Here is a 24656-nt window from a genome sequence, read left to right as displayed (position 1 = left end):
CACTTGACAGAGGCAGAGCGGAGTGTTCTGTTTGTTTGCTGCTCGCTGTGACAATAGACACCCTGATTTCATCTAAAAATAAAGTCAGACCTGTCAGGCAGCCCAGCTCTGAGCAGCACAGGTTTGAAGTTAGTCCTTAAAGCATTCTGACACCCAGCAGTGTATTAGGAGAGCATCTTTAAAAGAAAAAGAAGCTGAAAGAATCACAAATGATTCTTGTTTGGACAAGAACATAGGATCACAGGATGTTAGTGGTTGGAAGGGACCTATGGAGAGCTTTGAGTCCAACCCCCCTGCCAGAGCAGGACCAGAGAATCCAGCACAGGTCACACAGGAACACATCTAGACAGGGCTGGAAAGTCTCCAGAGAAGGAGACTCCACAATCTCTCTGGGTAGCCTGCTCCAGTCCTCTGTGATCCTTACTGTAAAGAAGTTCTTCTTCATGTTGAGGTGGAACTTCCACCCATTGCCCTTTGTCCTATCACAGGGCACAACTGAGCAGAGCCTGTCTTCTCCTTCCTGACACCCAGCCCTCAGATATTTATAGACATTGATCAGATCCCCTCTCAGTCTTCTCTTCTCCAGACTAAACAGCCCCAGGGCTCTCAGCCTTTCCTCATAGTGCAGTGCTCCAGTCCCTTCATCATCCCTGTAGCACTGCATTGGACACTCATCAGCAGATCCCTGTCCCTCCTGAACTGGGGAGTCCAGAACTGGATGCAATATTCCAGGTGTGGCCTCACCAGGGCAGAGTAGAGGTGGAGGAGAACCTCCCTGGAGCTGCTGGACACACTCCTCTTAATGCACCCCAGGATCCCATTGGCCTTCTTGGCTGCAAGAGCACATTGCTGTCCTATGGAGAACTTGTCCACCAGGACTTCCAGGTGCTTCTCCATGGGGCTGCTCTCCAGCAGATCCTAACCTGTGCTAGTGCAGCAAACCACATTGTCTGTCCTCTTTCCTACTCCCTTTAATGCCTTAAAATCTATCTTGGTTTTAAGTGTAATTCATCTGAATTTAGGCCTTCATGGGCTTGATCATATACGTAGCATCCAAAACTATCCTCCTTGATGTTTGTCAGGTAAATGAGTAATACTATAAACCCAAGAAGCAGAAATCTTCTGCCAGAGATACATCTCAAACTAAATAAACAGCTTTAGAGGGACAACATTTCACCTGCAGAATCAGCAGATGACAGCAAGACTTGGAAAGCACTTAGAGACGTTTGGATCTTCTCATAATAAACACAATAAACGGGGGTGGTGGTGGTGGTGGTGGTGGGGTGTTTGCCTCTTCTCCCAGGCAATCAGCACCAGAAGAAGAGGACACAGTCCCAAACTGTGCCAGGGGAAGTTTAGGCTGGAGGTGAGGAGAAAGTTCTTCACAGAAAGAGTAACTGGCCATTGGAATGTGCTGCCCAGGGAGGCGGTGGAGTCACCATCCCTGGAGGCGTTCAAGAGGGGATTGGATGTGGCACTTGAAGCCATGGTTTAGTAAGTCATGAGGTGTTGGGTGACAGGTTGGACTTGATGATCTCTGAGGTCTTTTCCAACCTGGTTGATTCTGTAAATAAAGCAAATACTGTATCCTTTCACACAGTCTTCTGATCCCAGCTCATGTATGAAAGCTAAAAGCTACATCTTGCCTACAGCAGGACACATTCATTAATTAGACACAAAAATGCTGTTTCTGACACAGGGATGCTGCCAGGTAGGATTTGACATCAGCTAGTATCAACTGCCTGCAAGGTCTAGATGAAACAGCTCTCCCACTGTGTCATACAACTGCTGAACAGGATGGGTTCCTCCTCAGAAAACTTGTCTTCAAATATCTCTTTGAGGCAAACCTAACAAAGGCATCAAGCACCTGCAAAACCTCCAGGGATTTCCAAAGCAGTGCTGGACCTCAGGCTTAGGGAACTTGGCTTCTCTTAAGAAAAGAAGAAAAACCATCAAAATCAAAGGGGAAAAGGTAAAAACAAGAAAGAAAGAAAAACCAAACAAGTGTTGTTATTACACTGTGGACCTCAGAATTAGCTTAACCAGTAAATGCCTGCTTCCCCTGAGGTGCATCATAATGTGTGTTTAATGAAATCCTCCTTTTCCCTCTATCCCTAGCTGGTTTATATACTATAAATTATGGATGAGGTTCTGTTTATATATGCAATCTTGTAGCTGCAAAATAAAGAGCACTAATAAAGCACTTAGAACACACCAGGAAGCCTGCACTCTCTTGGTGTTTAAATGGGATACAATGTGCCAAATGGTCCTCTGCTCTCACTGGCAACGATGTGCTGGGGAGAAATGGACTGGATGAGCAGAAGAGCACCCACCCATTGCTCTAAGCTCCTCCTGTCCCAAGGTTGTCCAACCTTTGCTCACTGGTAATGAGAAACAGATGGTGCCATCCATCTCCTTTTATGAGATGGGGAAATAAAAGATTCAGCCTTGTGTCACTATTTTTAGTACGGGCAAGGGACCTTGAAATCTAAGAGGAAAGTATCTATAGCTACTATCACCCCACAGCACTGCAGTTAAACAATCAATAACATATTTCAGGGAGATGTGCAGATCAATAGAGTTTGCTCTAGTCAAGCAGGTTGCACGCAGCAGGTCTCTTGGCACTGCGCTGTCCCCACCTTACACTGCTCAAGTTCTCTGCATGCAGCATTTGCTTCATACTGCAGAGAGAAAGTCTGAGGTATTTAATGATGATTTCAAAGCCAGGGATTTGGGATGAGGAGGGAGGGAATGAAAGGCTTCCAGAGCCCACTGGAAGTTACTGGTTGATATGGATGAGCTGCAGACAAATAGGTGCCATTAAAAGAGAAAGGGTTTGGCAGGCAGCATCACACAGATATAGCTGGGATTATTACAGCTCCCCTCTACCCTGTAAGCAAGTGGTGCTGGGGTCTGGTTATACTAAGAAAATTCTCCTCTGTTCAAAGCACTGCAAAGATGACCATGAGCACCCTTCAGAGGACAAAGGAAAACAATCAAACAATCCTGCCAAAGCAAAAGGCAGAAATTGAATTTATGGGAGGGGTGAGAGAATCCAGACCAGATGGTCAAAATAATTTCTGTTCTTAGCACATTTTGGGAAGGCAGTTGGACCAAACAGTGAGCAATGTGTGCTCCCTGTAAAGAGAGCAGAAGTCCTTATAAAGCACTGTACACACCTGGATTTCTAGCACTGACTGATGACTGCAGAAATTTGGTCACTGCAGCTTTCCTCACCTGAGGGTGACATCCTTGCTACTCCACTATTTCCCACAGTCTACTATTTTGCAGACCAAACTGGGACTCAAACTTGTTGCTTCAGAACAGAATTTCAAAGTGTGCTGTGTTCTGCATATGCAGAAGAACTTCTGGTGTGGCAACAAGAGGACACAGTCTCAGGCTGCACCAGGGGAGGTTCAGGTTGGATGTTAGGAAGAAGTTCTATACAGAGAGAGTGATTGCCCCTTGGAATGGGCTGCCCAAGGAGGTGGTGGAATCGCCGTCATTGGAGGTGTTCAGGAGGAGACTTGATGGGGTACTTGGTGCCATGGGTTAGCTGTTTGGGTGGGTTGGATTGGTTGATGGGTTGGACACGATGATCTTGAAGGTCTCTTCCAACCTGGTTTGTTTTATTCTATTCTAATAAACTGAGGATTTGAACAGTGTGTTTCTTTAGGTTCCATCCTTAAGCTCCAAGAAGAAAACTCCATTGAATCGGACACAAAATTAACACTCCCTCTCCTGGCTCTTCCTTTCCACAACCCAGCTGACTAGGAGCTACAGAGCAGAGTGCTTAAACATGCTCACCCTGACTTGTTAATAGCAGCAGCTTAAAGGCTTCAGCTTGGAAATCAGCAGGGGATGAGAAGGCAAGTCTGTGACTGGCTGGAAAGCAGCCCTGAGGAGAGAGACTTGAGGGTGCTGGTGGACAAAAAGCTCAACATGAGCTCTCAATGTGCACTTGCAGCCTGCAAAGCCAATCAGATCCTGGGCTGCATCAGGAGAAGTGTGGCCAGCAGGTCAAGGGAGGTGATCCTCCCCCTCTACTCAGCTCTGGTGAGACCCCACCTGGAGTAATGTGTCCAGTTCTGGAGCCCCTATTACAACAGGGATGTGGAGGTGCTGGAAGGTGTCCAGAGAAGGGCCATGAGGATGATCAGAGGGCTGGAGCACCTCTCCTATGACGACAGACTGAAGGAGTGGGGGTTGTTCAGTCTGCAGAAGAGAAGGCTCCCAGGTGACCTAATTGTGGCCTTCCAGTATCTGAAGGGGGCCTACAGGAAGGCTGGGGAGGGACTTCTCAGGATCTCAGGTAGTGATAGGACTAGGGGGAATGGAATGAAGCTGGAGGTGGGGAGATTCAGGCTGGAGGTGAGGAGGAGGTTCTTCCCCATGAGAGTGGTGAAGCCCTGGAATGGGTTGTCCAGGGAGGTGGTTGAGGCCCTGTCCCTGGAGGTGTTTAAGAGCAGGCTGGATGAGGCTCTGTCCAGCCTGATCTAGTGTGGGGTGTCCCTACCCATGGCAGGGGGGTTGGAACTAGATGATCCTTGTGGTCCCTTCCAACCCTGACTGATACTATGATACTGACAGTTCCAGCCCACTGTCATATTTTGGCATGGCTCTATTTTCACTGCCAGTGTACACCAGCACTGGAACTTATCTGTCACTGCCCTCCCTCCCTGACTGAAATAGCCTAGCACAGAATCATAGAATTGTTCAGGTTGGAGAAGACCTTAAAGATCATCTGAGTCCAACTGTAAACCTAATCCAAGCCTATAGCTTATTTTCACTTCTTTTCCCTTGCTGCTGCTCTTAAAATGTTACTAATGCAGTTTGTCAGATTTTCTTCAGCTCTATAGTAGGAACTAAAGGCACTGTATTGAGAAATAAGTGAAAGAAAGAGGAAATACCCTCTAGTGTAAGACAGAAATGGTGCTCTACAGCTGGGCTTACTCTTTTATGTTGGCAGTGGTTGTTTTCTTTCACATAGATAAGGAGAGAAAAACCATTACATAATCCTGCCACTGCACAACAGAAAATACAACCTTCAGCAAAATTCCAAATCAAACCTAAGTGAGCATAAGTGGTTTGAAATCAAAGAGGAGCAGATTGAGATTCGATGTTAGGAACAAGTTCTGCACCATGAGGGTGCTGGAACACTGCAACAGGTTGCCAAGGGAGGTAATTGAGGCCCCATCCCTGGAGATATTCAAAGCCAGGCTTGAGAAGGCTCTGAGCAACCTGATCCAGTGGGAGAAGTCCCTGATGACTGCAGGGGGGGTGGACTGGATGACATTTGGAGGACCCTTCCAACCCAGACCATTCTATGATTCTATATAATCAGTTTTAAGGCATAAACACTGAGGCACTGAGTTCTGTTAGCACTCAAATGAAGCAGTGAGATATCTCATATCACAAACTCACTCACAGTGTCTGTGATGCACTTCCACAGCCCGTGGTGTGCTAGGAAGCACACAGCTGAGGGGAGGTTGTAGCCAGGTAGGGGTTGGTCTCTTCTCCCAGGCAGCCAGCACCAGAACAAGGGGACACAGTCTCAAGCTGTGCCAGGGGAAGTTTAGGCTGGAGGTGAGGAGAAAGTTCTTCACAGAAAGAGTAATTTGCCACTGGAACATGCTGCCCAGGGAGGTGGTGGAGTGAGGGAGGTGGTGGAGTCACCATCCCTGGAGCTGTTCAAAAAAGGATTAGATGTGGCACTTGAAGCCATGGTTTAGTTAGTCATGAGGTGTTGGGTGGTAGGTTGGACTTGATGATCTCTGAGGTCTTTTCCAACCTTATTTATTCTATGATTCTATGACAGTTTGTGCAAACACCAGTTGAATGCTTGCTCTCTGCAATCTCTCCACACCATTCCAAGCAGCAAACATACTTCTCTGTGACTTCACTCAGCAGCAGAAAGCATGGCTGGCTGCTGCTAAGCCACTCACCCATAAGGTGTAAGAGCCCCGGCGGCTCCCTGGAAACGTCAGCATGCTCTGGTCCGAGACGGCGGCAGACGGCAGCCCACTGCTGCGCGACACCGGCCATTCAAAGTCAGCCTCAGCCTGCTCAGCCTTGCTCTTCTGCTTCTTTATAATCTGTGAGGGAAGAAGAAAAGGGGCTTGTAAAATTCTCTCTGAGTCCTTTGGAGAAAAGCTACACTAACCCTGCTAACGTCGGACTTTCCCTTTGCTCTTGCTCCACGCTGTGCAGGGGTGCTGCTGGCAGCTCTCCTGGGTTTCTTCTCATCTAATCACACTGCCTACAAGTGCATAAGCACCACCACCAGAAATAATCCATGCCTGGAGGAATACCTGAGTAACTTCACAGAGTGGTTACTTTCCTGTTTAGGAGAGCTCAGCAGGACTCCGCTCGTGCCTCCTCTCACCTCGCTCCCAACTGGCCAAACAAACTCAAGGGGTGTTTGTTCTCTCTAGTCCTCCAATTCTGTGCTTCATCAGTGCCAGATGTGAGCTTTGCAGGAGAAGGATGACCTTTCCAGAACCCAAACACACTGAGGGCTCTCTGCTTCTTTGGGTGTCTCATTAACAGGACTCTGTTTTAACCAAGTGCTTTCGGTGTGTGCTGCAGATGCAGGGTTTAACAGGGGGTAGAGTCAAGACCACACTTCATTATGCTGGAGAACTTTGTGCCCTCTGGGAAATGAAGTACAGGCATAAAATTCGATTGCCCAGGGTCCTCATTTTCCAAGCAACAACATCACAGACCTGAGGGAGTGGCACCTCTCAGCTCTGAGGGTGCAGGCCATCAGTTCAGTCACTTGATGAAGCTCATTTATAAATTGCTGTGTCTGTGGGACATGGCTGACTAAGCCTATGCTGTCAGACCTGAGGTTGCTACTTGTCACTCACTCTACATTGGTGCCATCCTTTTTGCTGTTAGAAGAGTTAAATGTCACTGGGGTTGTGTTTTGGCTGCTAAACAGGCCAGGGGAAAAGAAAATAAATACATGCCATACCTTCTGCACAATGGTTGCAGCCAGCTCTTCTATGAGGTCCTCCTTGTGCTCCTGCAAGTAACAAGCCTCGTTCTGCTTGTCCTGCATGAAAAGGGATATTAGTAGCTGCTAACATCACATACAACCAGAAACTGTACAGTTCAGGAAATGGGTAACATGGCCTCTTGGCACTGGGGGGGAGCAAACTACAGCAACTTACACTGCATGTCACCTTCTGAAATGCAACGTGCCCCTTGGACACTGGCTGACAAACCCCACTTCCAGCTCTAAGATACTAATTCTCTGTGTTTTCTTTTGCACCTACTGGGTTTTGTACTGCCACCCAAATTAAAAGAAACACAACTGCTCTATTTCAATTAAACCATTTGTTACAGTGTTTCAAAGGTTACCAGGCTGTCACTGTAGGTCTCTGCCTTAGAAATAGCTTCTTCCACTGCTTCCTCTGCAACACGTAAGGCCACAGCAAGGGTATCCATCATACTGTGTCCTAGGTGAAGAAGAAGATAAAACCACCATGGTCTTTGTATCTGGAAGCTCATTTTGCACAATGAGCTCCAAAATTCAGTCTGATGTTCTGGACATACATTCAAATCTTAGGTTGCTCACTACAAAGTTCATTTCCTCAATCCACAATTATGCCCAGTAAAAGAAACACCTTCAGATAGAGCAATCTGTCTCAGTTTCTGTGTCACTTCTCAAATGCAGCTACTAAATAGGATAAAACACAGTACTTTGATCTTGTTTATTCTAGAATCCAGTAAAATATTCAAGAGGAAAGTGTAGGATGAAAATCTGGAAACTTCCTACAAGCACCAACAGAACACAGGAAAAAGAATGAAAATAAAAAAATATTAAAACATACATGAACGTGGGAAAGGAAATAGGAGAGAAGGATCAAACCCAGAACATTATGAAAATCACACCAGAAAACATGCACATTTTAGCTGTAGTACTGAAGCAAGCCATCCCAGAAGCATGGTAAACAGAGGGCTTCTGGTATCTTGCCAAAAGTTTCAGCTAAAAGGCTGTTGGACCTCTGAATGAGATTCACCAGCACTCCAAGCCCCTGTACTCTGAGACCCTCAAGACAGGAAGGACATGGACCTGATGGAGCAGGTCCAGAGGAGGGTCACAAAAATGATCAGGGGGCTGGAACACCTCTGCTAACAGGACAGGCTGAGGGAGCTGGGGTGTTCAGCCTGGAGAAGAGAAGGCTCCAGGGAGACCTAATAGCAGCCTTCAAGCACCTGAAGGGGCCTAGGAGAAGGCTTCAGAGGGACTGCTTGCAAAGGCCTGCAGGGATAGGACAAGGGGCAGTGGTTTGAAATGAGAGAAGAGTAGATCTAGATTGGATGTTAGGAACAAGTTCTTTAGCATGAGGAGGACACTGCAATAGGCTGCCCAGGGAGGTAGTTGAGGCCCCATTCCTGGAGGTACTCAAGGCTGGGCTTGGCAAGCCTCTGAGCAGCCTGATTTGGTGGAGGATGTCCCTGCTGACTGCAGGGGTTTTGCACTAGATGACCTTTGGAGGTCCCCTCTAGCCCAAATCATTCTGTGACTCCATGAGGCGGTTTGAACCAAACAAGTTTTTAGCAGCATACCTTCTGTCTGCTGGTAGAATGTAGAGTCACTGCCACAAATGCTTCCTTCATTTTCAAAGCTTCCTTCAGAAAAACCTCCTTCTGCTCAAAAAAGACAGCACCATGTGGTAAGTGCCACCCAGCAAATGGCAGAGGCATGGTTAGAGCAGAATATTCAGTCAAGACAGAGATAAGCAGAGAATTCCTCTTACCTTTTGTGCAATCCATGACCACAGCAGCTTTTGTACACAACGTGATTGCTTTTACACCAAAGACCTCTCATTCATATTGGATGGAGGAAACTATTTGTACAGTGGAAGTGAGAGAGAGGAGGAAGCTACTAGGTATAAAGCTGACATGGTAGAAGCTAAGTGAAAGGGATTTGCCTCTAATACAACATTTGGGCTTGAAACAGATTCTACCTTTGAAAGGGCAATGCTGTATAAATAAGCCAAACTTCAGACACCTGTACTAGTATTTATCTTCAAAGGGAACAAAAGGTTTACCTAAGAGGCACAGGAAGTTAGCAATGACATTTACACTCAAAGGCCTTGCTTAGAAAGGTCTCAGAGAGTGCAGATGCCACTGCAACTCATCATTGCACTGTTTACACTCCCATTCAAGGGCAAATTCAGTGAGACTAGAATAAAGGCAATGCCTCACATCACATTTCTAAAGGATCCATCACCACAGTTTTTAGTTCTGTTGCTTCACTTCTGTTCTCACTGACATGGATTTTCTCATGCTCATAGGTATTTGCTCTGGGCTGGGAAGAAGTCTTCTCCAGTATAATGAATTTGATATTGAGACAGCACAAAGCCTAATAAATCAAAAGTTACTGCACAGGTTGCTTCTCCCTAGAATCTTTGAGGCCAATTTTTGTTAAGAAACACCTGCAATTTTCACTCAGGACTAGAGGCCATTTATCATCTTACATAATTTCAGAAAGAAAGACAAAGTGAAGACTACAGAAAATGTACAGTCTTGGTCCAGGTGTCAAAACAATTCTATTAGGAAAGTATCTGGGCCAACAAATCCAATGAGCTTTCAGGAAATCCAGTAGCTGTGGCTTGAAAAACTTGCTCTTCAAGTTCCCAGTCTGACAGCAAATGCCACTTCTTTTAACCTATTTTATATCTCAAATTACTATTAGAGGGTGGCAACACCACAGATCAGGAAGATCTAAGTCTCCTCAAGCTGCACCAGGGGACGTTTAGGCTGGATGTTAGGAAGTAGCTCTTCCCAGAAAGAGAGATTGGCCATTGGAATGTGCTGCCAAGGGAGGTGGTGGAGTCACCATCCCTGGAGGTGTTTAAGAAGAGACTGGATGGGGCACTTGGTGCCATGGTTTAGATGGTGTTTGATGATAGGTTGGACTTGATGATCTCAGAGGTCTTTTCCAAACTGGTTAATTATCCTCTCCCTCTCCCCTATCCTCTCCCTCTCCCCTATCCTATCCTATCCTATCCTATCCTATCCTATCCTATCCTATCCTATCCTATCCTATCCTATCCTATCCTATCCTATCCTATCCTATCCTATCCTATCCCTCACTTCAAAGAGTGACCCAACACCTAACAGGCATCTTTTAAGCATTTACAGCCATCAATACAAACCTAAGATGTGGCCAATTTCAGATCCTTAAGCATGGAAAACTCCAAGTGAGGCCAACCCAAGTTTTGGTCGACTTGGTTACTGAATGTATGCCATGGCTGCTAAATTTTGCTTCCAGAGTCTTAAAGCAGGTCAGCTACTGAGAAATCAAAGCAGCTGCTCCTACCTAGTGCATCCGGACACAATCCGCTCTCCAGCCTGTGCTTCCTGTATAAGTTCTTTAGGACTTTGGCACTTCCAAAACACTTGAAGCGGCTTTTGACATTATTGTAGTACCAATCCAGAGACTGGGTCCTTAGGAGCCTGAAACAGACAAGAGAAAAGACACCTTTAGAAGGATTCTACTACAGATTGTACTGGATTTGGCTGAGCTGGAGTTAACTCTCCTCACAGCATCCTTCTAGCACCCGTGTTTTGCAGCAGTCGTCGATAGCACAGCAGTGTTTTAGCTATTGTTGAGCAAGTATCCAGGCTGTGTCTTTCCAACATTTCTCCAGTTCACAGAATCACAGAATGGAAAGAATTGGAAGGGACCTCCAGAGATCATCAAGTCCAGCCCCCCTGGTAAAGCAGGTTCACCTAGAGCAGATTGCACATAACCATGCCCAAGCAGGTTTTTAAGTTCTCCAGAGAAGGAGACTCCACAACCTCTCTGTTCAGCCTATTTCAGTGCTCTGTCAGCCTCACACTGAAGAAGTTTCCCCTTATGTTCAGATGGCAAAGGGTTATAGCTTAGCACAGCACAGACACTGTAGATGGACTCCCCCAGAGAACACCAGATACACCATGCTGATACTGAATCCGAGCCACACAATGCTCTGATCACACATCCATCAAAGTCTTGCTGAGACTCACAGCCCAGGAACTGCCAGCTCTTTGCACTGAAAGTTCCTGCTGAACTATGTCAAAGGTATTTTCATGCCAGCTTTTCTTCAAACTGACAACTACATGGTGCTTTGGGGCATGGTTTGGTGGAGAGCTTGGCAGTGCTGGGTTAAGAGTTGGACTTGATGATCCTGAAGGTCTCCTCCAACCTAAATGATTCTGTGGATGCCACATTCAGACATGAGGTGGAAAGTGCACCTCCCCACTAGCTGGCAGATACAGCAGTGGGCTAGAATGTCACTGGTGTGGAAGAAATCCAGGCACTCAGCTGTCAACACCCTCTCAGCAGCAGCCAAAATCTCTCCCAGAAAAGACAGCCATGAAGCCTGTCGATCACAAGGAGCTTTATGGTTCCATCCATACCACTTCTACCCCACTTGTACAAAACATTCATCTCTCTCCACTTCACTCCTGCTTTCCTTTCCACTTTGGTGTGTAACAAGCCCTAGATGCTCCTGTAGCCACTGAAGATCATTAAGTGGCCAAAGCCAGTGATGTAAATGGAACTTTCCCCCTTCTTCTCATCTTTTCTAATGCTTCATTCAGTGCCTGTAAGTTACTTTCCCACCATGCTGCCAAATATTTTCCTCTGAAGCCTTTCACTACAAACTGTATCTTTACACAGCACATTACAATTACCTACCAACTCCCATCAATAGTAATTAAGCAGCCACTGGAAATTTGAAACCAAACAGAAAGTTCAACTCCAAATGCTTGTGGCAAAGCTGGAACACTTGGGCATTACTAAAACGGAATTTTCCATGTGTTCCCTTCAAAGTGCTTTTCATGAGGATGTTTTAAATTACAGGATGCATTAATGAGATTTGTGTATGACCTACAGTGCTGATTTTGTAACATAAAAATCCTAAAACATAAAATGGCTTGGGTTGGAAGGGACCTCAGAGATCATCTCCTCCAATGTCCCCACCATGGGCAGGGACACCTCTCTACTAGACTCAGCTGCTCAAGGCTTCATCCAACCTGGCCTTCAACACTGCCAGTGAAGAGGCAGCCACAGCCTCCCTGGGCAGCCTGTTCCAGAGTCTCACCACCCTCCTGCTGAAGAACTTCTTCCTAGGCTCCAGTCTAACCCTGCTCTCCCTCAGCTTCAAACCATTCCCCCTTGTCCTGTCTCTAGACACTCTCATGAAAAGTCCCTCTGCAGCCTTCCTGTAGGATCCCTTCAGGTATTGGAAGGCAGCTCTAAGGTCCCCCCGGAGTCTTCTCTTCTCCAGGCTGAACCACCTCAGCTCCTTCAGCCTGTCCTCACAGCAGAGGCACTCCAGCCCTTTAATCATCTCTGTGGCCTCCTCTGGACTCACTCCACTGGCTGTGTCCTTCTTATGATGGGAACACCAAAACTGGAGGCAATATTGGAGGTGGGGTCTCAGCAGAGCAGAGCCAAGGGGCAGCATCCCCTCTCTTGCCCTGCTGGCCACACTCCTCTGGATGCAGCCCAGCACACTGCTGCCTGCTGTACTGCATGAGGGCACTGCTGGCTCGTGGAGAGCTTCTCATCAATCAATGCACCCAAGGCTCTTTCTTCAGAGCTGCTCTCACCCACTCTGCACCCAGCCTGAAAAACACTACCTCTGAAATAAATCTTTCTCCCCATTAAGTAAAAGGAAACATTTCACTTTGTCCAAATCCCCTTTTCCCTAGAAAATGAATTATATGTAATCCCCCTGCCCCCCAATCTTGATTTGCATAAAATACACTTTCACTATCTCAACACTTTTCAAAGGACAGAAATTCCACACCCTGGTCATCTGGTACTAGATAGATTTTCAGGCAAACCCTGAGAATTGAGCAATGCTGTTACCATTTGTGAATTTATGACCCTCATTCACGCACACAGCTTGCTGAGGCGCAATGCAAACCACCCTGAACGCAAGCAAGCTGTCACCGCTACGCTGAACATGGATTTATTGCCTTTTGCTGTCAGATTTGTTTCTATTTGCTGCAATACATCAATGTGGGGCTTGGGGTTTTTGCAGATTTCTGAAGAAAGGCAAAAAAAAAAAGAAAGAAGGAAAACCCATTGACAGGACCTCAAAATGAGTACAGCCTGCTGCTGTTTTTAAGAAGCCAGGGACGTTCACAAATTCATTTCCTGCTGTGCTACAACCACCACCGCCACCACCACCTCCTTTGCACCTACCCGCTGCAAAGAAGGAAAAATTCAGCCAGAAAGCTCACAGAGAGAAAGTTCAAAATGCAGAAACACTCCCAAAACGCTCTCAGGAAGGTCTGCTCCTTGCACTTTGCAATCATTTGAATGCAAGGGAAGGATCTGCGCTCAAAATACAAACCGAGCAGAAACAGGCAGCGCACCGTTCCCCCACGCAAGAAATGCAGATTGCCAATGAAAGAGAACAGAAGAGCCACTTGGATGGGTTAGTCACATTACCTAAGTGAAGGCTTTCCTTCCTGCAAACTTCATTTTGAATCCAAAGGTTCTTGCAAAGCAGCTGACCGACGACGACAACAAAAAGCGAGGCGGAGGATGCATGAAAAAACATCACCAAAGAGATACAAACTCTGCCCCATCAGCATAAAATAAAATATACCAGAGGATAATCCATGCAAATGAATTCTGTAATCCTGATGAGAAAAATACTCAGGGCTTTTAATATAGGCCTCAAGAACACCCAAAAGACAACAACCCTCTGCCGTAAGGGCTGTTTCTCTCCTTACATGGAGAAAAGAGCTGTGAAACGCCAGCAAAGATGAGAAGCTTCATCAGCACGTACCCTCAGTAAGAAAGCTGGGCCAATCCAAAGGGTCTTTAAGAAGAAAGGAAGAAGAAAATATCATTTATAAAGGCCAAAAGCCTTAAAACCTTGCTGGGGAGTGAAGAGATGCAATCTCAGTTCCTATCTTCCCCACTGGTTCTCTCTCCAGCCTCTGCTGGAGTGGGCTGCGCTGTGTTCTTCTGGGAGCTGTACACACAGAGCCTCTGCTCTCCGGGATGAGAGGGATTTGTAGCTGTGTGGCTCCACAAGCCCCAGGACAGCTTAAGGAACACTTTATTCAGCTGCAGGCACTGCCACGTTAGCCAGCAGCGTGACACGACACCTCCAGCATCACACCTCCAAATCCAAGTCCCCAGCAGGTTCCTAGCTGGAAGGTATAAGGAACATATTCCCTTGCCACCCACCCGCTTGTGGTGTGAGGAGGAGTGAGATGGAAGGATGCTGCACGAGCTGCCCAGACATGCTTCACATCTTCACCCAGCACTTCAAGCAAGGAGATTTTCTTGAAGGTTGGCTCAGGCAACCACTGCACCTCAGCAGCTCTTCCCAGCAGGAACCAAGGGCAAATAAGGACTGGGTGAGGGTTTGTGATGCTAGGCAACGATAATGCCTCCTGCCGTGGGCAAATGAGCATCCTGGGGGGGGCCTTCCAAGCTCCTCACCATTCTGTTGCTGCTTTTGGAGAAAGCAAGCCTTAGAATGACAGAATGGCTTGGGCTAGAAGGGACCTTTAAAAATGAGCTAGTCCAATCCTTCTGTATCTTGTGCTCCTCAGGACTAGAGCTCTCGTTGGTTAAGCTGCTGAAACACAGGAAATGCCTTTTTTCTTCTTCTTCTTTTTTAACTAATGATTTTTGCCCCCCAATCTGACTTCATAGTCCCTGCAGTTAAAATAGTGAGGCTTTCCCTGTTACCCATGAAATATTCTTAGTTGGAAGCTTTATTGTGCAAGCTGTCCAGCAGTCTGACAAAAGCTAAATTCCAGCTTATGGCTGAAAAAACATAGGAAAAATTCCAAAGCCTTTACAAATTATACAAATGAGACTTTAATCCCAGCTGGCCTCACTAACAGGGGCTCTACATCTGGGCACACACACACACAGAGGCACAAATGTGCTTTTCATATGGATTTTCAGCTATTTGAATAATGAAAAATAGAAAGAAGAAGGAAAAAAACCCCAAACCCAACCGAAAGCTGAAATCCCTCTGTCTGTAAATACTTGGATCACAATAATAAACCCCAAACAGTCCTGCAAGCACAGATTAGCCAGCCTGTCAGAGCAATACAGCTGCTCCTCCAAACCAGTCCTGCTTAGAGCTCTGTGGTAAAATTCATCTGCTCTCCAGAGGAGGATTCACTTCTCTAACAAGCAGAAATCCTCAAAGATGTGCAGTCCTCCTGCCTTCCCCCAGGCCAAGCTTATTCTCCTCTGCGCAAGACCAGGGGTGTCCTCATAGGGTGTGTTAAGATGTGTGCATGGGTGGTATCAGCAAGTCTGAGGAAGAACAATCAAGAAAAATCAAGGAACCAGAAGAAACTGCATGAAGAGAAGGGATGAGAACAGGGAGAGCTGCAGAGCTACCTGGTCATGCACATGGAGGTGACAGTGCACAAAGGATCTCTGAGTTCCTTAGTGGTGGCTCTCAACAGCTGGTGGTGAGTGGAGTGCAAACACTATCACCCTTCTCTTATTTGAGAACTACAGTGCTTATTTGAGAAGAGCCCCCTGCTCCACACACAGAAGAATACAGAATTAACCAGGTTGGAAAAGATCTTCGAGATCATCAAGTCCAACCTATCACCCAACACCATCTAACCAACTAAACCATGGCACTAAGTGCCTCATCCATGCTCTTCCTAAACACTTCCAGTGATGGTGACTCCACCACCTCTCTGGGCAGCATATTCCTATGGCCAATCTCTCTTCCTGGGAAGAACTTCTTCCTAACATCCAGCCTAAAACTCCTCTGGCACAGCTTGAGACTGTGTCCTCTTGTTCTGTCACAGGCTGTCTGGGAGAAGAGACCAACCCCCACCTGGCTACGACCTCCCTTCAGGTAGTTGTAGATGGCAATAAGGTCTCCCCGAGCCTCCTCTTCTCCAGGCTAAGCAACCCCAGCTCCCTCAGCCTCTCCTCATAGGGCTGTGCTCCAAACCCTTCACCAAGTTTGTTGCCCTTCTCTGGACATGTTCAAAACACCCCTCAAGGATTTTCCAGCTCCCATTGAACTGGCATGAAGATGTAGCAGCCAAAGGATGGATGTTACTTGGCCAAGATGCCTCCTCCTGCTTTAATTGGAGGAGGCATCACTACCACAGCTTTCTGGTTTGCCAGGGCAGACCCACTGGGGCAATTTTTTAAGAATAAGGAAACCAAGATGTATCTAACACCTTCCCAACCATGCTGCTAAGGCCCTCAGTGAATAAAAGGACTTAATGCAGACCCACTGCATATAAACATTCTTCTAGTTCCATGAAAGGCCCACTGCAGTAACAGGAGGCCTCAGGAGGCATCCCTGTGTGCGGTGACCACACACTGGATCGTGCTTCTCCCAAGAAAAGTTGGACCTTTGATCCCTGAGGTCGCTTCCAACATGGGATTCTGTGATTCTACAGGAGGTAAAGCAGCTAATAAAACTCTTTCATGCATATCCTATTTCATGCTTCATTTTCATATGGGTTTTTACTGCCCTTTAACTACATAGCATATATCATGGTCATTTAAAACACTACCTTGCTGTCACTAATGCCACTACCCTAAAGCAGTGCTGATCTTTGACAAGAAGCTGACTAAAATCTCAACAAATGAGGGCCAAGTATCTTTTAAATCCATTTTACAGGTGAAAAATTGAGGACCAAAGGACTCTTGCTTCCAGCTCTTTTGGAAATCCAGCACACTGGGAAAGGAAAACTCTGAAGTCTATTTTTTTTTTTTTACTGAAGTTGCCCTCTCTCCCCTTTTGAGGCATTAAACACTTGCCTTAACACTCTGCTTTCCTATCAGCAGTTTGCTCAAATTAAGCACTTGAGATTAAGTATTTGTGTCAAAGAGAACTGGAAACCAGCACTCTCCAAATCCTTACGTGTGAAGAACCACGAGCGAGATCAAAGGGTGGACTAAGGCAGCGTGACAACACATGCCATCCTCTCCCAAATCCACTAGACAAGCATCATATCTGCCCTTGGAAACTGCCTGCAGCCAAGGATTTTGCAAATTGTGTTGTTAAGACACACGGCAAGAATTCCAAAGGCTGAGCTCCAGGAGGCCAGATGCACATGTGAAACAGCGATCATCTGCATTAAGCCCGTTCAGCTCTGCCCCTGTGCAGCAGCTCCACTGCTCAGGGAGCTGTCAGAGGAGGAAGACAGGCAGGGCTTATGGCCAGTGTGTCATGAATGTGAACCTGTTGAAGCAGGAGACAACAAAAATCATCAGAGGGCTGGAAGATCTCTGCTATGAGGAAAGACTGAGAGAGCTGGGATTCACAGGCTCACAGGATGCCAGGGGCTGGAAGGGACCTCTGAAGATCATCGAATTTAGCCCCCTGCCAAAGCAGGGCCATACAATCTAGCTCAGGTCACACAGGAACGCATCCAGGTGGGTCTTGAAAGTCTCCAGAGATGGAGACTCCACAACCTCTCTGGGGAGCCTGCTCCAGTGTTCTGTGACCCTCACAGTGAAGAAGTTCCTCCTCATGTTGAGGTGGAACCTCCTGTGTAGTAGTTTATATCCATTGCCCCTTGTCCTATCCCAGGATACCGCTGAGCAGAGCCTGTCCCCTCCCTCCTGACCCCCAGCCCTCAGATATTGATAAACATTTATTACATTCCTTCTCAGTCTTCTCCTCTCCAGACTGAACAGCCCCAGGGCTCTCAGCCTCTCCCCACAGGGCAGCTCTCTAGTCCCTTCATCATCCTGGTAGCCCTGGGTTGGACTCTCTTGAGCAGATCCCTGTCCCTCTTGAACTGGGGACCTCCAGGTGTGGCCTCACCAGGGCAGAGTAGATAGGGAGGAGAACCTCCCTGGATCTGGTGGATTGTTCAGCCTGGAGAAGGGAAGGCTCTGGGGAGTCCTTACTGTGGACTTTTAGCACTTAAAACTCTCCCAGGCTGTCCTCAAAGCAGAGGTGTTTCACTGCTCTGATCATTTCTGTGGCCTCCACTGATAGCAGAGGAGAGGTTGTTTAGCCTGGAGAAGAGAAGGCTCAGAAGAGACCTTATTGCTCTACAATGCCCTGAAGGGAGGCTATAGTCAGGTGAGGGTTGGACTCTTCTCCCAAGCAACCAGCACCAGAACAAGAGGACACAGTCTCAAGCTGCACCAGGGAAAGTTCAGGCTGGAGGTGAGGAGAAAGTTCTTCCCAGCAAGAGAGATTGGCCATTGGAATGTGCTGCCCAGGGAGGTGGTGGAGTCACTATCCCTGGAGGTGTTCAAGAGGGGATTAGATGTGGCACCTGGAGCCATAGTTGAGTTGTCAGGAGGTGTTAGGCATTAGGTCATAGGTTGGACTTGATGATCTCTGGGGTCTTTTCCAACCTGGTTGATTCTGTGCTATGCTGCTGCCTCAACACTTCAGTGGGAGGCCAGGGAAGATGAGGAGAATACTGAAAGCTTTTCTCAACATGAAGGCTCCAACCATATCATCACCCAGTTTGTATGGGCGCCAGCCACTCCTTTTGGCAGGCTCCAGGGTGTCTTGTATTCTACAGCCAATTTGTTGACTCTAATTAGCAATTTGGGAATAAAGTAAGAAGAAAAGAGAAATAAAAACCCCTGAGTGCATAGTGCCAGTTACTAGGCTGGGACACACACTCTCTCATGATTATCTTTGAACACAGCTTCAAAACCAGCCATGAGCAGCTTCATTTTATATTTGACCCTGGCTGGGTAAATACTTGGTGCTTTCCCTGTGTAAATGTCGCTTGTGATTTCCTGGACAGGCTCCAAAATGCAACCTGGCAGGTTAAACTAGGTGTGGCAGGGAACACCTTTTTCCCTCCCCATCCTTACTGTCTCTTACACCTTGTGTTTCAATGTTAATAGCAGCAACAGGGGTCTCTCTAAGTAATTCAGTCCCAAGACACTCATCTCTGTTGGAGCAACTTTTCATCACAGAATCACAGAATCCTTTGGAAGGGACCTCCAAAGGTCACCTAGTCCAATCCCCCTGCAGTCAGCAGGGACATCCTCCACCAGATCAGGTTGCTCAGAGCCTTGTCAAGCCTACCCTTGAATATCTCCAGGGATGGGGCCTCAACTACCTCCCTGGGCAACCTGTTCCAATGTTCCACCACCTTCATGGTAAAGAACTTGCTCCTAACATCTGATCTCAATCTGCTCTTGTTTCAAACCATTGCTCCTCCTCCTATTGCTCTAGGATCTTGCAAACAGTCCCTCTGCAGCCTTCTTCTAGCCCCCTTCAGGTACTGCAAGGCTGTTATTAGGTATCCCTGGAGCCTTCTTTTCTCCAGGCTGAACAACCCCAGCTCCCTCAGCCTGTCCTTGTAGCAGAGGTGTTCCAGCCCCCTGATCATCTTTGTGGCCCTCCTCTGGACCCACTCTATCAGGTCCATGTCCTTCTTGTGTTGAGTGCTGTGGAGCTGGATGCAGCACTCCAGGTAAGGTCTCAGCAGAGCAGAGAGGCAGAATCCCCTCTCTCCATCTCTGGCCACGCTCTTTTGATGCAGCCCAGGCTGCCATTGGCCTTCTGGGCTGCAAGCTCACACTGTTGGCTCCTGTCCAGCTTCTCATGCACCAGCACCCCCAAGTCATTGCCTGCAGGGCTGCTCTCAATCTCATCACCTCCCAGCCTTTCTCTCTCAACAAAAGCAAGGGTATCTTAGGAGAAAAGGAGAAGGAGCCAGAAACTTGCAATGCTTTTGGTGAGAGCTGCCACTGAAACGTCACAAAGAGCTGCAAGAGCACTCACATGGCACTGATGAGCACGTTGAAAACCACAGAGAGTGCACAAGTAATAAGTTTAATTATGCTCTTTAATCTGCATTTTGAAAATATTGTAGATGCCTAGTGAGAGATGACATTTGATTCCCAAACACTAACTCTGGAGAGTTAGCCATCAATGTCTGGCTGCTAAGTCAATGGTGTCTCTTGCAGGAAGTCACAGTTCCCAGGGGAGGGTGATATTTATATGACAACACTCACATTTCCACCATCACAGCAGGATTAGATACAGAGCAAATCTGCAGCAATTAAAGAGGCTATACAACTACTGTCTGCAGAGATACTCTCTTTACTCCTAAGTTTTCCCTTCACCCTCATAGTTCTCTTAGGGCATGTGGTAAAATTTGAGTAGAGTAGAGTAAAGTAGAGTAGAGTAGAGTAGAGTAGAGTAGAGTAGAGTAGAGTAGAGTAGAGTAGAGTAGAGTAGAGTAGAGTAGAATAGAATTAACCAGGTTGGAAAAGACCTTTGAGACCATCGAGTCCAACCTGTCACCCAACACCATCTAATCAACTAAACCATGGCACCAAGTGCCTCATCCAGTCTCCTCCTAAACACCTCCAGCGACGGCAACTCCACCACCTCCCCGGCAAGCACATCGAGCACACCGATGACCCACTCCAGCTGCATCCCTCAGACCAGCTTACAGAGTTTTGGCTTGCCCAAGAAGATGGCTGGCTGGTGATAAGGCTGTGATCAGATGGGAGGCTGCCCATTCTGGCCATTAAGGTCTAGACCCAAATCCATCAGCAGCTCTCACTGAACCAGGTTACAAACACAGCGAGAAATGTGGTTTTGTGGTGGGGAGAAGGTGAGGGCACAAGGTAGTATTTGAGGTATAACTATGGGGATGAGAGATAGATCACAGGATCACAGAATGTTAGAAGGGACTGCCAAAGATCATCCAGTCCAACACCTCTGCCACAGCAGGATCACCCAGTGCAGGTCACACAGGAACACATCCAGGTGGGTTTGGAAAGTCTCCAGAGAGCCACAGCCTCTCTGGGCAGCCTACTTCAGGGCTCTGTCACCCTCACCATACAGAAGTGTTGAGATGGAACCTTCTGTGCTCCAGCTTTTAGCTCTTGGTCCTGTCCTGTCACTAGGCATCATCAAACAGAGCCTGGCACTTTCATCCTGACACCCACCCCTCTTGGTGTTGCTTGCTGTGGATCCCTTCTCTAAAAGATCAAGGGCAACCCAAGCTGTACATTTTCACTGTCAGTGTCATCATGAGCCACTGTGATGTAATTGTGTCATGTAGGTTGGAAAAGACCTTAAAGATCATCAAGCCCAACCATTAACCCAGCACTGCCAAGTCACCACTCAACCATGTCCCTCAGCACCACATCTACACAGCTTTTCAGTCCCTCCAGGGATGGTGCCTCCACCACTTTCTTGGGCAGCCTGTTCCATGGCTTGACAAGCCTTTTGGGGAAAAGCTTTCTCCTAATACCAACCCAAACCTCCTCTGGCACAACTTGAGGTCATTTCCTCTTGTCCTCTCACTTATTACTTGGGCTACTGTGAAAGATGCAGATACAATGAACGTCCCTTCCCCTAGGGAGAAAACACAGCCAGTGCCACTGGCAGCCACCCAAGGCTTGGCAAACGTTGCCTGCCTCTATGCAGCTGTTCTAAAAGCTCTGGCACCAGCTAAAAACCTTAGCTCTTTTTTGGGGGGAGATAACAAAGAAAATTCACCGTGCAAACAAGAAACAAGATCTACAAGTTTGACTCAAGGGATCCGCATTATTCTCTGCATCTCTTAGGAGCTCCTTAAAGGCCTTGCTCACAAGCAGCCTCATCTACTTGAAGAAGTCCCTGCTTACTGCAGGGGGGTTGGACTAGATGAACCTTTAAAAGTCCCTTCCAACCCAAGCCATTCTATGATCCTATGATGATTCATGCATCTGGACCTAGTCCTGTCCTGACAGTGAGACCACCATAGAATCATAGAATCAAAAAGGTTGGAAAAGACCTCAGAGATCATCAAGTCCAACCTGTCACCCAACACCTCATGACTAACTGAACTATGGCTTCAAGTGCCTCATCCGATCCCCTCTTGAACACCTCCAGGGATGGGGACTCCATTACCTCCCTGGGCAGCACATTCCAGTGGCCAATCTCTCTTTCTGGGATGAACTTTCTCCTCACCTCCAGCCTAAACCTCCCCTGGCACAGTTTGAGACTCTGTCCTCTTCTTCTGGTGCTGCTTGCCTGGGAGAAGAGACCAACCCCCACCTGGCAACCTCCCTTCAGGTAGTTGTAGACAGCAAGAAGGTCTCCCCTGAGCCTCCTCTTCTCCAGGCTAAGCAACCCCAGCTCCCTCAGCCTCTCCTCACAGGGCTGTGCTCCAGACCTCTCCCCAGCTTTGTTGCCCTTCTCTGGACATGTTCAAGGGTCTCAATGTCCTTCTTAAATTGAGGGGCCCAGAACCTGACACAGGACTCAAGGTGTGGCCTAACCAGTGCTGAGTACAGGGCAGAATGACTTCCCTGCTCCTGCTGGCCACACTATTTCTGATGCAGGCCAGGATGCCATTGGCCTTCTTGGCCACCTGGGCACTTTGCTGGCTCATGTTCAGCCTGCTGTCAACCAGTCCTGTTCAAAGTGTAATCCAGTGTCACAGGGGTAAGAAAAGTGGTTTGGGTTCACCTGTGCTCCACTCCTTCCTCCATCACCTCCCCATCCTTGTTCTAAATTTTTTTGCAGCCCAGCTTGGTTCATGTTTGGTGTCCAACACTCCCCAAGCTCTCCCTCAGAACAACAAGCCTGCTTGAAGTCTTATTTCTGTGCATTACACCCAGCATGCCAAGCTCCCATCAACACCTCACCCACCAACCCCCCGAGCCTAGCAAGCCCCAGTATAATTAAATGCTGCCTTCCACTCTGGCTCCAGCAGCTGATCCTTCTGTGTCTGCCTGGCTCTCACTCCTCCTTTACTGACACTCTCCTTACCTAACCAACTTGAAAGCAAATTAAAAAACATAAATCACCTAATGGCAAAAAATTCTCTTCATTTTAAGGATCCACTTAAGTTTTTTTCTCCCTAACTCTCAAGGTCTCAGGCAATCAGCAGCAGCTTGCTGTTGGCACGTGGTGTGATGTCGTGACAGTTAACTGAGGGTGGCCAAGGAAACCAACACCCCACCACTGTCAGGATGCTGGTGGTGATCTCCAGAAACACGAGGAAAAGAAATGAACTGTAGTGCAGATAGGAAGGAACAAAGTAGATTTTATGTAAGTGTAGGTAAGCAGTGCATCCAATTGTGACCAGCAAGTCACAGATTCCAAAGGCTCTTAGTAATTCAAGTCCCAGAGGGGGACTTGCTCCAGAAAAAAACATGGGGATCTATTCTGGGGGGCAGCAAGTGCTCAGAGAGCTGTGCCATGGAGGTGCATGGCTATCATGCCTGTCACAGCAATGTTAGTAATGCAGAGGTGTGGGTGGTAGCCATCCTGAGCTGCCAGTGCAACGAGAGCTAATGAATTTCTTTGTCAGCACAGCAGCTGCTTCTCACTATGCCAAACAGCCCTTTGCAAAGTCCTTACTAACAGCAGCACTGGTTTGAAAGCTAGGAACAAGACAGGTGACATGAACACTGGTGTTTGATGATGATTTTGCTGTTCCAAATGAGGCTGCCTTGTACAGAAGTGATGTTTGTTCTCCATGGGTCTCAGGTGCACTACTACTCCTCCTTCTAAGTCTCAGGCTTGCCTTTTGCTTCTCTTTTGCTCCCTTCCTCTTTTACCGCCACTAAACCTGAGCAACATCAGCACCTGTGGGGAATCCAGCTTGGCAGGCACAATCTCCTCACACTCCCTTGACTTGTGCACTGACAGGTACAAGCACACTCCTTCTAAGGCTGTTGATGTGATAGATTTATGAATGTGTGGTCACAAAGCTGAAAGGGCTATGGAGACATTGCTCACATCCACACTTCTGCACCAAGCAGGAAGAAGCTTCACCAACTGCTGCAGCAGCACCAGAAATCGACATTCCTTCCATCTATTCTTTCCCTTCACCCTGCTCTGCTGATGCCCCACACTGAATGCTGCCTCCAGTTCTGGTGTCCACGGCATAAGGAGGACACAGAGCTGTTGGAGTGAGTCCAGAGGAGGCCACAAAGATGAGCCAAGGACTGGAGCAGCTCTTCTATGAGGATAGGCTGAGGCAGCTGGGGGTGTTCACCTTGGAGAAGAGAAGACTCCCAGGGGGACCTCAGAGCTGCCTTCCAATAGCTGAAGGGATCCTACAGGAAGGCTGCAGAGGGACTTTTCATGCGGGTGTCATGCAATAGGATAAGGGAGAATGGATTGAAGCTGAAGGAGAGCAGGGTTAGACTGGAGCTTAGGAAGAAGTTCTTCAGCAGAAGGGTGGTGAGACTCTGGAATAGGCTGCCCAGGGAGACTGTGGCTGCTTCTTCCCTGTGGGTGTTGAAAGTCAGGTTGGATGAGGCCTTGAGCAGCTGAGTCTCAGTGGCCACGGTGGGGAGGTTTGAGTAGATGATCTCTGAGATCCCTTCTAAACTAAGCCATTCTGTTACTCCTCTGTCTGTCTACTACCCAGTCACTTGGCATCTGCTGAGAGCAGCATCACAGAGGTGCTGACAGAGGGAAGCAGCAGCGATGCTCCTACCTGCATGTGGCTCTCTGCCTCACAAACCCTGCGTGCGCTCTGCGGGAGCCCGGCCAAGTCATTCACAGCTCTGCTGTCGTAACAGGCGCAGCAAGGGGCAGAGGAGCAGCTCCACCCAAAATGAGTCAGACATGGTCGGTATCAAATGACTCAGAAGAAGAGGTGAATGGCAGGGATGAGCAGAGCACAGACAGTGGTGCGTGAGGCCGTTCCCCAGTGACGCGAGAAGCGAACGAGCTGAG

At 47.7% G+C, this 24656-nt stretch overlaps 1 protein-coding gene across 3 annotated transcripts in view; it reads right to left on the bottom strand.

Moving 5' to 3' along the window:
* The window catches only part of MYRIP (myosin VIIA and Rab interacting protein), a 172167-nt gene that overhangs the window by 39788 nt on the left and 107723 nt on the right, over positions 1–24656 (bottom strand). For all 3 annotated transcript variants that reach the window (XM_068152784.1, XM_068152782.1, XM_068152783.1), the window contains exons 4-8: positions 10337–10473; positions 8578–8658; positions 7366–7463; positions 6977–7057; positions 5946–6095 (exon numbers count right to left, since the gene is read on the bottom strand). In XM_068152784.1, the coding sequence (XP_068008885.1) occupies positions 5946–6095; positions 6977–7057; positions 7366–7463; positions 8578–8658; positions 10337–10473 (547 nt within the window). The remainder of the gene's footprint in view (positions 1–5945; positions 6096–6976; positions 7058–7365; positions 7464–8577; positions 8659–10336; positions 10474–24656) is intronic.

The sequence above is a fragment of the Melanerpes formicivorus genome, unplaced genomic scaffold (assembly GCF_026170545.1).
Source record: "Melanerpes formicivorus ecotype bairdi unplaced genomic scaffold, bMelFor1.0.p_v2 SCAF_24, whole genome shotgun sequence".
NCBI lineage: Eukaryota > Metazoa > Chordata > Aves > Piciformes > Picidae > Melanerpes > Melanerpes formicivorus.
This window is presented reverse-complemented; position numbering and strand designations above follow the sequence as displayed.